The following is a 16,362-nucleotide window of genomic DNA, read 5'->3' on the forward strand; positions in this document are numbered from 1 at the left end:
CACATACAAATAAGTGTAGGCCTCTAAGAAATGCATATGCATATGCATATGTGCATATACAGGAGCATCTCAAAAAATTTGAATATCGTGGAAAAATGTTTCAAGACCTTTTTGTCTTAATCTCGATGATTGCGGTTTACAGCTCATGGAAATAAAAAAATCGAGTATCTCAAAATATTAGAATAAAGAATTTAAAATACTGAAATGTCAACCTGAGAAGAGCTCTAATCAGCTAATTAACTCAAAATACCTGCAAAGGTTTCCTGAGCCTTCAATGTCTCGGTCTGGTAAGCCACATAAAGTCATTGCTGAAATGGCTGGTTGTTCATAGAGTGCTGTATCAAAGCATATTCATGGAAAGTTGATTGGAAGGGAAAGGTGTGGTAGGAAAAGGTGCACAAGCAACAGAGATGACCGCAGCCTTAGAGGATTGTCAAGCAAAGCCGATTCAAGAACTAAGGGGGAGCTTCACAAGGAGTGGACTGAGGCTGGAGTCAGTGCATCAAGAGCCACCACGCACAGATGTGTCCAGGAAATGGGCTACAAATGTCGCATTCCTAGTGTCAAGCCACTTTTTAACCATACACAACGTCAGAAGCATCTTACCTGAGCGAAAGAGAAAAAGACAGTTGCTCAGTGGAAATTTTGCATTTCTTTGGAAATCAAGGTCCCAGAGTCTGGAGGAAGAGTGGAGAGGGACAGACCCAAGTTGCTTGAAGTCCAGTGTGAATTATCCACAGTCAGTGATGATTTGGGGTGCCATGTCATCTGCTGGTGTTGGTCCACTGTGTTTTATCAAGTCCAGAGTCAATGTAGCCGTCTACCAGGAGATTTAAGAGCACTTCATGTTTCCGTCTGCTGACAAGCTTTACGGAGATGCTGATTTCCTTTTCCAGCACGACTTGACACCTGCCCACAGTGCCAACACGACTGGTAACTGGTTTTCTGCCCATTGTATTTCTGTGCTTGATTGGCCAACCAACTGGTCTGACCTGAACCCCATAAAGAATCTATGGGGTATTGTCAAGAGGAAAATGAGATCCACCAGACCCAACAATACAGACGAGCTGTAGGCCACTATCAAAGCAACCTGGGCTTCCATAAGACCTCAGCAGTGCCACTGGCTGATTGCTTCCCTGTCACGCCAAATTGATGCATTCATTTGTGCTAAAGGAGCCCCGACCAAGTATTGAGTGCATAAATGAACATACTTTTTTGTGTTTTTAGTTAATTAGCTGAGTATAGCTCTTAGCTGTAAAATTAACTTTTCCACGATATTCAAATTGTTTGAGATGCACCTGTATGTAGGCTATGTGTACATAAAGCACACTGTGTGATTTCATCTTATATTGATAGTTTAGCTTTCATGACCTGTGGCAGTGTCTAATCAGATAATGTTATTTTACCAACAGTATCAGTATCAGCATCAACATCAGCATCCCTTGACGGGTCGTAACAGGCCTTCCATTACCGTTGCAGGTAAAGCCAGAGCTTATTAGGCCACTTAGTCGGCCATGTTGGGTAGTTGCTTTGATTAATGGATTATTCGTCCTCCTCAAACATCCCTGTCGTCTGTGCACACTCTGACTCACATGCGATGTAAGTGAACAGGAATGCAGGAATTGCTTGTGGCAGAGGAGTTCAGCTGACAACAGGAGTTTTTTTGGGCGAGCTTTCAAAGGTAATGCGAGTGTGTAGTGTGAGGAGAATGTGTGGACAGTTTGGCAGTCTGTTGAAGGAGTGAAGACAGTGTTTGGGTGCTTTAGAGGAGGTGAGAGGTTGAACCAGGCGAACCAGCTTCTTATTTTAGATTTCCAGCGAGCCAGTCAGCTGACACATTGTTTGTGCAATGAGAAGACAGTGACTCTCAGATTATACACTCCATATTTATTCCTTTAATTTGTAGTACTAGTAGGCCTATGTGCATGTGCATAGTATCACATAACATATCATTGACTTGACAGATTTGTACTTAAAATTGTGCTAATTTTACATAAAAGTGCATTTATCATGTCACCCCCCCTTTGTTGGGCCACACATATTATGCAAGTTTTTCTGAAACCACTAAACAACAGCATGTTTTAAAAGTCACACCAATGTAGTAATAGCACCAAATGTTTTAGTCCTTTATACAAATCATATAAATCAACATCAGTTTTTACACCTCAAAAGCAGATAAGATATAGGCTATACAGCTTAATTTATAATACATTAATTAATAACATTCATCCTTGCACTAAATATTTGGTTTAACTGGACTGTTATGAAATGGTTACTTTGACGAGTAATACAGTTTGCTTTCAGTCAGGTGTAATACAATAAAATGACCACTGAGTGTCACTGTCCACACACAGGCACTCAGTATATACCACACCAATCCATCTGCCCCCACTACCTACATGAGTTTTTAGTAAGATGATCCTGATACATGTACGCCTTTGGCATATGGCATGCAGCAGAAAGGTTGTATAACTGAATTACTGAATATTTGGTTGTCAAGGGCAGACGTACATGTCTGTGAATTTATGTCTTCTTGTAAACATGTGTGTCTGCTCTGTTTATCTGTGTGTGTCTGTGTAGATGTGTGTAAGTTTGTGATTGTGTGTGTATATCGCAGGTTACAGTGAAGATGACAGGGCAACAAGAATTTCAGCAACAACAGTTGTGTCCTCCTCAGGTTCCCCAGTAACACAGCACTCTCCAGATGCCTTCCATTACTTTTTCGGCCACTCTACAGCAGACATGGGTCAGGCAGCATCTTCTGCTGTAAAGATTTAAAATGTCTAATGTGCCCCTTTTAAAAGCATTTTGCCTCTCTCTATCTTCCATTTTCTGCCTCTTCAAGGTGACCTGATTTTTGTTTCTGTTGATCTACAGTTGCTATGGTCCATGGCCTCAGCTGCGCAATTTCATTCAAACTCTAAACATAAACAATTTGCGCATTAACAGGCCATGATTGTAGACAAGGAACAACAATGAAACTTGATGGGTTTTGCAGAGTAGAGATGATCCTGCCTTATTTTCCAGCAGCGTGCCTTGGTTTTTGCTCTTGGTTTCGAAAGTGAATGCGAAGAATAGGATATCTACTGCCAAGTTTCTGCAGGCAAGGGTAAGAAGGTCAGCCAGGAAAGATGAGATGGGGGGACAGGAAAAATGGAGTTAGATAAATACACTGTTGAGAATGTAAAGACGTACTAAAGATGATTGTATATCTACATGCCAGAGAGGCTGAGAGTTACATAGCTTAAGTACTTCAGTGTTTATACAGATAAAGTGTAGTTCTAGTTCACTGCAGACACAGACAGATGTTCAGGGTTGGTAAGAATCTACAGTGCATTCAGAAAGTATTCAGACCACTTTACTTTATTCACTTTATGCTATTTGTGCTTTTTTCATTGTAATACATTTTCCCCTCCCCAATCTGCACTCAATACCCCATAATGACAAAGCGAAAACAGGATAAGAGATGTTTGCAAATTGATTAAGAAGGAATAACTGAAATATCACATTGACATAAGTTTCCAGACCCTTTACTCGGTACTTAGTTGAAGCACCTTTAGTAGCGATACAGCCTCGACTCTTGGTTTCATCAGACCATCAGAATCTTGTTTATCTCACAGTCTGAGTCCTTTAGGTGCTTTTTAGCAAACCCCAAGTGGGTCTCCCTGTGTCTTTCACTAAGGAGGGGTTTCCATCTGGCCAATCAAGGTGTATAAACACCGCAAAAATGATGAAGACAAATGGCAGGCACCTGAGCTCAAGTGTCACAGCAAAGGGTCCTATTACTGAATACTAAATACTCAATGTGATATCAGTTTTTTATTTTTAATACATTTGTAAAAAATTCTAAAATTCTGTTTTCGCTTTGTCATTATGGGGTATTGAATGTAGACTGATGTCGGGAAAATTACTTTAAATCATTTTAGCAAAAAGCTGCAACATAACAAAATGTGAAAAAAGTAAAGGGGTCTGAATACTTTCTGAATGCACTGTAAAGGCAGTGCAACAACAAATTAGCAAGACTTGGATCACTTCAGATTATAGCATTCAAAAGTGTCGGAAATTGAGTAAGGCAGTCTCAGAGTTCCTTCCTGAAGAGTTCATCTTCAGATTTTGCTCTGGTCTTTTCCCTAGCTAATACAAATGTTTTTTTTTGCATACAAAATGTGAGCATATCTACCAATAACAATCTCTAACATGTGCGAATGTGCAATATTAACATTCAAACCTGAATGTGTGTGTGTGCAGCACAGGCCTTGGCCCCGTGCTGTCCTGTACACAGGCGACACACACACCCGGCTGTTGGGTGCCAGGTTGGTGAGGACGGTGGACCCGGAGTCGGACGGCAGGTAGAGGGATGAGGAGGAAGATGGTTGGCGAGATGGCGAAGGTCTGGCCCCATCCCAGCTCACCCAGTAACCCTGTACTATCTCAGCACGACCTCTCCACTCCACCCGTGCGGAGTCCTGACCCATAGGCTTGAGATGGAGGTCCTCCAGAGGGGGCAAAACTGAGATGGATGGAGGTGGAGGGAGAGACAGGTGTAAGAGGTGTAGAAACAGGGAGGGAAAGCAAAGTGAGATAGAGACGGGGATGAGAGATGAATGCAAGTTTGAGGTGGTGAGATAAAGAGGAAAAGAAAGGGGGATTATGGCATGAAGTGAGGAGGATGGGGGAAGATAGAGGGAGAGATAGAGAGAGTGACAAGCGATGAGATAAGAACATGACATAACACAGCTCTCAAAGTTCAATCAAGTCAAGTGTATGTGTTCCAGACACAAGGACTGTCTTCGTATCTTTCCCCCTTTAGGTAAAAACTATAGTATATATATATATATATAAAGTAATGCATCTCGCTGTGTCAAGGTCGTTGGGTTAGGGGCATCACCAGCTTATTAAAGAGGGTGAGTCTTTCTCCCTTAAAAAGGGGACTTTTTTCACTTTCTAAATTATGCATAACAGCCTCAAGAATGTCAGAGTGGGGTCCCTCTCTAAAAAAAAAGTCGTGACCTTTTGGGATTGTGCTTCTGGCTACTTCCCTGTCGTTCATCACTCTTACCCTCACAGGTTTAGAGCTCTGGACTGAAAATGTTCATCCCTGACTCTTTTTCAGTCTCTGTGTTGCACACGTCAATCCTTGGTCAGAGGAGGTTTGTACTTGTGGAATTGTGTGTGTTTGTGAAGGGTAGGGGCATCTCATCTGTGTCAGCCAGAGAAATATCAAACAAAACACGGGCACCACGGCTAGATCTGAACACGCGATCCCAATCCAGCTCATGCCTGACAATAACCTGGCAAGCTTGAAAGCATATGCTCACAATTTATTTCTTGCATTTTAATCACTTAATTTAATTAAATCCAATCAGCCTGCTGAAACTGAAATAAATTACTTGACTTTATTATCTCTGTGAAAGCAGAAACGTGAACGGTCAGGTAAATGAGACCATGTTTGCTACCTAATTGCCGTTTCTTTATCTGTTTTTAATTCAGATACACCGTCTAGTTATCAGAAAACGGTAGTTGTAGCCGTATATGAATCCAGTCTAGCATGGCACTGCCAATCTAAATCTTGTGTGCTCACTTTTTGCTCTGAGATATTAGCCTTCAGTGAAAACTGTACATTTTCCACCAGAGCAGTCAGCAAGCTTTGGGGAGTGTTTTAGTTGATGTCGAACAGTGATTTGAGCACGTGTCGTCTTCTCCCAAGTAATGATATGAAAAATAATGGATTGTGACAAGGCAAGACATCGGGTTTCCATCTGTCCAGTTAATTTGTACACATAATTAGGAAAATGGAGCTGAGATGGACCTCTTGAGGACTCCGCCTTACCCTCCTGAGTGCAGGCTTTGACCGACATCGCTCTCTCCTGTCCAGTGAAGTGCAATGCACTGACCGTGACCAGGTAGATCGAATTTGGTTGAAGCCGAGTCAGCAAGGTGGAGTTCTCGTGACCACTGAAGATAACCGTTTGGACCTCTCCAACAGGAAGGACAGCATACTCCACCTGGTACCGCCGAACCCGACTGGGCTGCTGTGGGCCCCAGCTCACACGTAAATGGTCTGGGCCCACCTCAGAAATAGAGACTGTGGTTGGACTAAGAACCTTTGGAACATCTGAAAAAGGGAAAGAGGTTCTTTGGAAAACACATTTCGTAGAACCTTTTGGCAGAGTTCTGTCTTGAGAAACATTTAAGGGTTTTAAGTGAAACGTTTAGTATTAAGTTAATCGGCAAGCAAAACACAAAAAGGGTTCTTATTATGAACCATTCTCTGTAGAACCATTTTAGCTATCAGTTTTTTTTGGAATAAACCCTCTAAGGAACCTTAACCTTCAATCCAAACCTTTCTCTGTATGGCAGGGAGATGAAGGAGGAAATGCTAATGCAACTAGTGAAGTGAACTACTGAATTTCCAGCTACTGCACTGTGGTGCAGGATGAATCCTATTAATGATTGCAGCACCATTTACTTCTTCAGTTCTATAATCAATGAATTTTATGCATCTATAATTCAGCCAGATACAGTTTCACCCTCTGTCTGACAGTTTCATATCCTTCATCCATCTCCATCGTCTCCCTCTAGTTCTTTCTCTCTATTTCTCTCTGCCTCTCTTACAAGCTCAGTTCTTCCTTTTCTTTCACAGCTTGTGGTCTGCTGTCGCTAATGTTGCATAGCTTCAGGGTGAACTGGTGGGTGGTGGAGGTGAGTGAGGAGGTTTATACGCCATTCCCCTTTCCCTCTTTCTTCAGCAGTCACTCTTAATGTCTTCCTCTTTTTCAGGCTTTTCCTTCCTTCCTACTCTCCATATTCCTCTCAGTCTAAAACTATCCCTCTCACTTTAGCTCTCCCTCTCATTTACTCCCTCTCCCTCACCTCCTCCATCACTCTCTTTTTCCTCTTTCTCACACCCCCCCCTCACCTGATAGTGTAGTGAAGGTCACTCCGAGAGGCTTGTGCAGCTGTTGATTGGACTCGGGTGTGAGTGACACCGTGTACTTGGTGCCTGGCCTCAGACTGGTCAGCTCCACCGTGCTGTAGTCCCCCGGCAGGGTCTGTCTGACGCGCTGCCCCCAGATGGTGCTTGTGCTGGTGCTGGTACCGGGGCTTACTGGGGTTAGGCCATCCACTAAGGGCTCATAGGAGAGCTTGTAGGTCCCAGTCCCTGCGGTCAGAACTGGTCTCCATTGCAGGACGGCACTCCTGGAAGTCACATCACGCACCTGAAGCCGCTCTGCTTGGATGATCTCTGACACAAGGGAGAGATCGTTCACTTTCCAGCATAACAACAGTGAAACTGGTTCCACTCATTTCAGTTCATGACCTTTGACCCATGACCAAAGACCTTTGAGCCTGATTACTGTGAAAAGCGGCAGCCACACATCTACGCAGTAAAGAAAATTGTGCTCCCAAACCCGACACCATAACTATAATGTTATCGTGTTCCTGTAATTAGGCAAATCTGCAAATGGGTTTTTAGCATTGCAGAAACCACCATGAGGTCACATCCACTACATAATATCTTTACCCGTAATTCCAAAAGGATTCATTTGTATTCACTGCTTGAGCAAGACTGAAAATTGCATTTCAACGTAGTGAGTACTATAAGCCTCCATTCTGTTTTTGATGGTCCGGATGAGAGTTTCATCAAGGGTGCTGTAGGATTGTTTAAAGCTGTAAAACCCTTCAGGTCGTACAAAACTAGATTGATAGTGATAGTGTGTGTGAGTGTGTGAGTGTGAGAGAGATGGGGAAAGAGAGAGGGACAGCCAGAGAGAAACAGAAGAGAGATGAAAAGAGGCAAGCCAAGGTTCATTAAGAACATTTAACAGGTCACACAGTAGAACTAGCCCCCGTCAAGAGGCACTCATCCCTCTCATTATGCTTCTGAGAAGCTGTGCTGTTTTGCCACGTGTGAATCTGAAAGGATTCATTATTTGTCGATTATGAAAATTGTTACATTAAACTGAATAGGCACATGTGACTCCAGAATGGGGATTATTTCATTTTAGCTTGGGCGTGGGTTTTCATTTTTTTATTTGGGCACTGCTCTTTTCTCCTGACGAGGCTGTGAGTTTTCCTTGTCTCCTCATAATTTGCTTTGAGCCCCAAATCAGTCATCTCATAAAACTAAATTAGCTGCACTTCCTTTCTTCACATTGTCATCTCTGGGCCCAGCTGCACCTTCGCTCAAATAGCGCCTTGATATATCCTGCCCGTCTATTTCCTTTCATCTCTACTTATGACTTTCTCTCTATATACAATCTGTCTCTGTCGCTTACTCTTTCTGTTTCAACCTCTTCATCTCTGTCATTACATCCCTGTTTTTCTGGCTCTCAACTTCAATCCCTTTCTGTCTCTATTTCTATCTTTCTATCTCTCTCTCTCTCTTTCCACATTGGAGTACCCCTTTTATCTCTTACCAATGATGGCATTTCGGACGTCTTCTGTAATGATGCCAAAATCATCCACGTCCACAAAGTGCAAGTGCTCTTCAACAGGGGGAGTCACCAGGCGGCGGAACACCTGGTAGTTGCCCGATCCCGTGGAGACAGCCAGAACCGCCACACCTGCTTGCCGGAGCTCTGCCATTGGTTCGTCCATTGGCCCAGGCTCCACCCCATCCGTCAGCCAGAGGAGCACCTTGGGAGGCCCCTCCCTCCGTTCAGCCCCCGGAGAGACTCCCAGCGTTCCCTGGGCCAGGCGCAGGGCAGCGGCCGTGTTGGTGTCCCCCTGGAGCTGCTGGGTGTTACGTATCGCCCAGTACAGCCCGCCCTGGGTGGTGTGGGTGTCCAGGTCGAACGCCAGCTGAGGCTCGGTGCCCACCTGCAGAAGCCCCACCCGGACGTGGCCCCGCCCCAACATGAACGGGCGGAACAGTTCGGACAGGAAGTGGACCATGTGGGTGAACTCGTAGGCGGCAACACTGCTTGAAGCATCCAGGACGATGACGATGTCCCCCTCGCAGCAGTTCAGCACTGAGGTGGAGGGGGAGGGAGGGGTTGAGGCCACACACAAGAAGACAGGAGGAAACATGGAGAAAGAGACAGAGGGAAACACAGTCAACGTTGTCATTATGGCAAACAGTGGAAATCCCCCCCAACAGTGCTTGTTTGTTCTCAGATGTAAAAGGATAATATGTAGTTTTCAGTGAAAATTCTTGACAAAATAACATATTTCTGCAGCTATGATGAATCCTATGCATTTCCTTGAGAAATGTAAAGGAATACATTAAAAACAGTAATTTTACATTACATCATTAATGTGCATGAAGACAAACAATGCTAGCCAACCCAGTACTTGTGGCCTACGCACCAGCATAGATGCTGATTACATCCACAGGCTGGGGGTCTTAGAAACCAATCAATTGTAATGAATGCCATTTCACACACATGGAGATCCTTGTTTGCTAATGGAATTATCCACCACAGGTGTTTGTTGTTACTCTAGCAACGTGAACAACATATTTGTTTTTTTTAATCCAATGCCACTTAATCTTGTCAGATAGCAAATCAAATATAATCACAATCCATTTAGCCACAAACAGAGGAAGAGGCGAGGAGGAGGAGGGGTAGGAGACGGAGAGAAGCCGGTAAGCAGCTCAGGCTCCACACACACCTTTTGGCTCTGTGTCGTGAGAAAAACACATAGACTCCTGTAGGCCATTGTGTGAGACTGAATGCATTTAATGAAGCAGCAACATGATAGGACCCGAGAGTAGAGAGGTGGAGGCACACTGCAGGCGCAACCCAGAGTCCTGCATAAAACAGTACAAAGGAAGACCACAGAACAATGGTGCTTGCCCACACCTGTCCAGGTATGTTCACATGCACAATCACACACTTGCACTACACACATACAGGCACCGTTCAATACTTAATTACAGACTCATTACACGGTATACTATGCTTGTGAACATATGATGTATATTACTTCTTCCTTCCTCTCTCTTTTCCGATTCCTGTGTACTGTTTTTATTCTTTCATCTTTGGATCCAGAGTACTTGAAAAGACGAGCCTATGGTGATTAAAGTTTCATGGAGTGCTTGAGCAACAAGTAAGAGGTAAAACAGACCGGAAGAGATAGAGAGGGAGAGAGAAAGGGTGTGTGTGTGAGAGAGAGAAAGAATGCTCTCTCTCATTCTTCACTCATCCTCCAAAGTCAAATAGCATAGAAACATTAAAAGCTAAAAGAGAAAGAGGAAAATGGGCAACATGAGAGGATACAATAAATAGCAGAGAGAAGTCATAAGATTGGAGTGGAGGGCCATAGAAATGAAAAACAGGGACAGAGACTGAGGGAAGTAGGGAGAGAAAAGAGGAAGAGGGACCCAGGAATGACAGAAACAGAGGAGGGAGACTGGATTAGCGTTGGCAACTTGTATGTGGAGGATCAAAAGAATGTGCCTTCCCTGCATTCCAATGGAAAAATAGTTCCCTTTTTTATAAAGAAAACCCTGTGACACAGATACTGTATTTGAAAGTGGTTTCGAGGACCACCACAGCCTCTTGACACTTTGTTCAAACTGAGTGCTGCCTTGTACCTGCAAACATTATGTTTGCCTTTTGATAAAAACTTCAGAGCCATGTATATTTATGTCCATCATGGTGTAACCTTTCTTATCTGCCTTCCAAATGAACTTTCTGGAGAAGAGACAATGGAACCTTATGTGGTAACAGAAAAAGCAATGTTTTATGGCCAATTCATTTTGGCAAGGGATGAATTGTGAATTATTTTATTAAAATAAGAGTGTGTAAAATAAAACCTCTTTTCTGGCCCTCTCACTGTGCCTCTTTTTTTTTTTTTTTTAGCTTTCTCTTCACTCTAACTGACAAACACAGAGAAACACACACAGATAAATGGATGTATTGTGATGCTGTGTTCAGCTGAATCATTCCTACATACACACATAGACCAATACAAATACATTTATAAGACTCTCTCTCTCATTTAGTTTGCAGCAGGTGCCCTTTATAAACACATCCAAGTCTAAAATCTGATCCCACACATTTTGACTGACTTGGTCAGGGATAAATATTGCAGTAATATAACACACTTAAACGATTTGTTTGTTGGCGTGTGCAATGTGTGTGTGTGTGTGTGTAATGCTTGCAGATGTATAGGTAGTTGACTTTGGACACAACACAACATTTGTGCCACACTCGGCTGCTTCTGGAAGCCCTGCAACTCTGCATTCTTACATAATTAAACAGCTGTCCGGTTAGTTAATGATCGTCAAAATATGTGATTTTTCTTTTGGGAAGTTCACATAATAACCATGAGACGAATCAGTGACTAGCCCACGGAGATCATGAGATTAGGATTATTTTTCACTGGAAATCATTTTAAATATTTCGAGAAATTCTCATCGATAGTTTACATTCTCTCTCTTTACACTCACCTGTGACAGGTAGGGCGTCCTGAGCTTCTGAGGGCCGAAGAACAACTCCGGCGATTAGGAAGGCCAACGTGGACCAGTGCATCTTGACGTGATCACTAACAATGTATCTGCTAATAAAGTGAAGAGTCAGAGATTCTACTACCGAATTTCTTTCAAACGTCGTCCGATTAATTCTTTGATAAGGATGCCGTGCAGTCCATCTCCCATCGCAGGGAGTTCTACCAACACGGACATATCAGTCTGGAAAATCACATTACATTCCGTCGGTTTCAAGCGTCTTTCTTACCGCGACCAAAATGAATAAATGCTGAAATATTAAATCCCGGGACCCTGCGTCGAGGATCTCACCACATCTCCGCCACCTGCGTATATCCTGCAATTGGAATGGAAACGTTTCCTCCAACAGTTTAACAAAAGTTGTGTGCACTTTTCCAGTCTGGCATACCTTCATTGAAAGTCGGCCAAGCCTCTCTGGCAATTACTGAATGATAATCCCTCCTTCCGTGAGAGCAAAATGATACAAACGTCTCCTCTCCCTCTAGCACTCTAGACTGCTGATTACCAACAAATACGTTTTGCTTCCCTGCTTGATTGTCTTCTTGGACCCTTGCCTCCTCCCTTCACAAGTCAATGAATCAATGCGTCACCATTATTGGAACTGTCCTCTTTGTTTGTCGTTAACAAGTGAGTTTAATATGGAGAAGTCAGGTGTTTTTATAAACTAATACAGAATGTATTTGATTCACCCCTCTCTCTTCGTTAACTCTGAAAGTGCAAATTCATCTGAACAAAGACGACTTTGTGGCGTGTTAGGACGTGATGGGCAATTGGCCATGATTCTACCATGTGAGGATGTGTAACAAGTGTCAAGTGTAAACCTTTTCACCAGTTCTTCCCCCTCATTCTCTGATTACTCATGATAAAATAGAACTTTTCAAGGACGACACTGTGAAGGGGAGACAAGTGTGTGTTTGTGTGTGTGTCACTGTCTGTCTGCAAGTGTATTTGTGTGTGTGTGTGTGTGTGTGTGTGTGTGTCTTTGTGTGTCTGTCTGTCTGTCTGCAAGTGCATTTCTGTGTGAATGAGAACATGTGTGAATGTCCATATCAAATCCATGTCCTTGGGTGGCAGTGAAAATGTCGAGGAGTTAGGATCACCATCCATCTTCCAGCTGTAACTGTGTATTTGTATCCATGTTGCTCCATGAGGATGTATTTTCCAGTCACACTTTTCCTGCACGTAGCATGTAGGTAAGCTAAGGCAAGGGGAGGCAAACTATAACATCATTGACCTTGGATGGCAGCTCACGCAGGTTGAGCCATCTATCTATGATACAAGCCTATGAGGATACATTTCTCAGTAATGCAAGATAATACAAAGTTTAATTTGCATGCAGTGGGGCTTAAGTGTGTGTGTGCCTATGTGTGTGTGTGTGTGTGTGTGCCTATGTGTGTGTGTGTGTGTGTGTGTGTGTGTGTGTGTGTGTGTGTGTCTGTGTGAGTGTGTGTGTGTGTGTGTCTGTGTGAGTGTGTGTCTGTGTGAGTGTGTGTGTGTATGTGTCTGTGTGTGTGTGTGTCTGTGTGAGTGTGTGTCTGTGTGTCTGTGTGAGTGTGTGTGTGTGTGTGTGTATTAGAAAAGGAGCAAATAATATGCACACCCAAAACACCCATAAAACAGGATTTATTAAGTAGTGACATTTTGAGCTTTTTGCTCGTCCTCCAAGAGTGTGTGTGTGTGTGTGTGTGTTTGTGTGTGTGACAGTGCTAAAAATACACAACAGGGATGATGATATATCAGAGAAGCAGAGGTTATGGTCTCCATCCATAAAGAATATGAATGTGAGTGCACTGTCCTGACAAATCACAATATTTAAAAACAGATCCGGAAACACAATGCTGGGCAAGTTCCTATCTGGACGTACGCCACAGAACTGATGAAATGTGGTTTTCATGGCCCTAGCAAGAGTTCACAAAGAAATTCACATTCTTTATAATTGTCGGTGCATACAAGTGTGTGGGTGAGAGAGAGAGAGAGGGAAAGAGAGAGCCAGCGTGTGGGTGTGCTTATGTGTGTGTGTGTGTGTGTGTGTGTGTGTGTGTGTGTGTGTGTGTGTGTGTGTGTGTGTGTGTGTGTGTGTGTGTGTGTGTGTGAGAGAGAGAGAGAGAGGGAAAGAGAGAGCCAGCGTGTGGGTGTGCTTATGTGTGTGTGTGTGTGTGTGTGTGTGTGTGTGTTTGTGTGTGTGTGTGTGTGTGTGTGTGTGTGTGTGTGTGTGTGGTTGTGTGTGTGTGTGTGTGTGTGTGTGTGTGTGTGTGTGTGTGTGTGTGTGTGTGTGTGTGTGTGTGTGTGTGTGTGTGTGTGTGTGAGTGTGTGTGTGAAGAGAGTTCATGCAGGAGAGGGGGCCATGTAGCTCACAGAGATAAGCTGGCCAGACTACAAACAGTCAGAGTAGGCCTGTGATAATGCAGTTGTGATAACCAGGACCATTGAAGTCTGTTTGTGCCAAACACGGTGAACTGCCATGGCTGAATGTTTGTCCTGGGAGGTGAGAGTTCCGAAGCCCCTGGGTGTGTTTTCATTTTGTTAAGGGTTTTTCTTTTGACAAAGAAACGAAGGGAGCAGCCAGTTTTAACCCTTTCTGGGCCACTCCACAATAGTGAAATAAACGGCAGAGAGGTCTATCCATTTGAAGATACATCTACATGACATGCACCCTCCTTGTTACTCATTCTGGCGGAGGCTACCATGCATTCTTGCTAAAGGAATCCAAACACCACTCTCAGGTTTCCTACCTCAGATGATGGGACAGGTAGATAACAAACCACGCCTGTGTCTACTGTGTGTTGTGTCTCCCCTTAACAGGGGAAGTCACAGCTGAGGTTTCCTTGCTGTATGGAGGTAATAAAGTGTGTCTGTGAAGGATTTTGCTGATCAGGTGGATTTGTGTAAACATTGTGTAGGGGAAAGTGGGACAAGGGAAAATGAGACAGAAATAATACTAATGCATACAACACAGGATGTTCAGGATTTGTGTCATCAATTTAGGATTTGTGTCATAAACCTTAGCAGGCTGCCTAACTCAAATAGACAACAAAATATATGGCATTAAGAAATAGACATGGAAGTCTTAAATTGGATGAAACCTCTGTTCTTTTGAGGAATATTCACAGAATTTTCCACTTTCAGTGTACTCTCAACTGTATGTTTGGCACAATTTCAAACGTTTTAGTCTATAAACATAATATAAACACCAACATGTCACATAATGCTCTGAATATCCGTATAATCGCAAGCTTTGTAGCCAATGACATAAACACTTACATGTCCCATATGTACGGAAAATGCTTTTCAAAACGGCAAAACAAGAGGGTAAAAAGGGCTACCAGCACATGACTATGGAGGCCCTTCGTCTGTAAATACGTGGCATGACCGCTGATACTGTATGCTACATCTAAAATATCAGATATAATGTCAGTTATTCATTGTCAGGATGCAACACTTATTGTGTACCAAATATTTGACATAACTACGTGGTTCATCTTACCTCCAACACTCATTTTGCCCCTCAGCCACCATTTTGGGAAAACGTGCTTAGTCCAGCAACCCAGAGCTACAATTTTGCTAATTCACTCACGTTTTTACACACTGCCAGTTCATCAACATATCTGATATAACTTTTTTAACTGAGATATATTACTTTTGATATGAGATTATATACCTGATGATTTTTTTTTTTTGGGAATGCTTACCACTTCATCCACCTGGTTCTTTCTTCCAAAGCAAGTTGAAAATGGAGAATGCAAATTAAATTTAGGGTCTCATGACAAAAATTGTGCATGGTTGCCAAGATACAGGTGGTGGGCCAACTTACCCTCTGGCTCATCTTACCCCACTCTCCCCTACACACAAAACTAAGCTTCAGAATGTTCCCATGCAAATATCAAAGTGTTTAAAAGACAACGTTTACTTGAGAATGTGTGCAGCATCACACAAGCAGTACAGCATATAGACCATAGTTCTTCATACAGGATACTTTGGTGATGTTCTGGGAGCTATTGCACTGCAGTGCATTTCATGGCTGAGATACAATAGGCTATTCATGAATACTGGAGCTGTGCAGGTCTGACATTTAAAGGCTGTGCAGGGTTTTACTGCTCCCTCGCATTGACTGACACTGTATTGCCTATCAAAGCACTGATTGATGTCATTTTCACCTGAGCTCGTTTTGTATAGTGGAAAGTTCCGCCAATTTGACAGCTCCACAAGGAACATTCCTGAGCGGTGCTGTATTGTCAGGGAGCGGCTTGAGAGGAACATTGCAGGTATTCTGGGAGCACTAAATGACTGGTTGGAGGCGATGCCGCTTTTCAGGGCAGAATTAACTAAAGACCACGGGGGATGACTGAAAGTATCTTCTGTGCTGCCGCTGTCATATCCCATGTCTCCCTGTGCAGGTACCTGTTTGGACCTGCTGGTCCCCCCCTCTCCCACTCCCACACCCTCACACCCACCCATCTCTGCCTAAAGAACTCATGCCAGCTAAGGTGGTTGGTAATCCCCTATGTTACTGAGGTTCTATATGTGATTGGTCTGTACTTGTTTGCACAACAAATTGACTGTGTGTACATTGCATGTGTGTGGTATTTATTATGGCATGTATCACAAGCAGAGGTACAATGAGATTACTGAAAACATGGTCTTTAGGCAGTGATTTACAGTATGCTGCACAGTCCCAGTGCATTCCAGGAGAGAGATAGCTATCTACTATCTCAGCCTCATGAAAGAGGATGGGCTTGTTTATATGTAACACCAAATATGTGGCAACATAGCCTAACATACTGTATGTGGGAAGATAGCCTATAGAGGGTATATTCAGCTGCAACTGTGCAAAACGGTTTTCTCACATGCTGCATTGTATCAGGCATCCCACTTTTAGTCCCATCAGTGAATCAGATTATTCACAAACA

The 16,362-nt window shown here is 43.3% G+C and overlaps 1 protein-coding gene across 1 annotated transcript; it reads right to left on the minus strand.

The window, feature by feature from the left end:
• Positions 1 to 1,872: 1,872 nt before the first annotated feature.
• On the minus strand, positions 1,873 to 12,139 carry LOC105897852 (von Willebrand factor A domain-containing protein 1). Its single transcript, XM_012824831.3, has 6 exons — positions 11,399 to 12,139; positions 8,421 to 8,975; positions 6,920 to 7,246; positions 5,831 to 6,115; positions 4,229 to 4,510; positions 1,873 to 3,097 (listed from the first exon to the last, which is right to left on the minus strand). Exons 1-6 carry the CDS (start codon positions 11,478 to 11,480, stop codon positions 3,084 to 3,086), a joined length of 1,545 nt encoding a protein of 514 aa, XP_012680285.1. The 5' UTR covers positions 11,481 to 12,139; the 3' UTR covers positions 1,873 to 3,083.
• Positions 12,140 to 16,362: the final 4,223 nt, after the last annotated feature.

Source organism: Clupea harengus, chromosome 5, assembly GCF_900700415.2.
Source record: "Clupea harengus chromosome 5, Ch_v2.0.2, whole genome shotgun sequence".
Taxonomy (NCBI): Eukaryota; Metazoa; Chordata; class Actinopteri; order Clupeiformes; family Clupeidae; genus Clupea; species Clupea harengus.

What these genes read in the sequence shown, in the direction of transcription:
- LOC105897852 (XM_012824831.3), bottom strand. Translation starts at nt 11,480, where the DNA reads ATGCACTGGTCCACGTTGGCCTTCCTAATCGCCGGAGTTGTTCTTCGG. An exon ending in GGACGCCCTACCTGTCACAG is followed by an intron (nt 8,976 to 11,398) that starts GTGAGTGTAAAG and finishes CCTCCACCTCAG; the next exon opens with TGCTGAACTGCTGCGAGGGG. An exon ending in CGTCCGAAATGCCATCATTG is followed by an intron (nt 7,247 to 8,420) that starts GTAAGAGATAAA and finishes CCCTTGTGTCAG; the next exon opens with AGATCATCCAAGCAGAGCGG.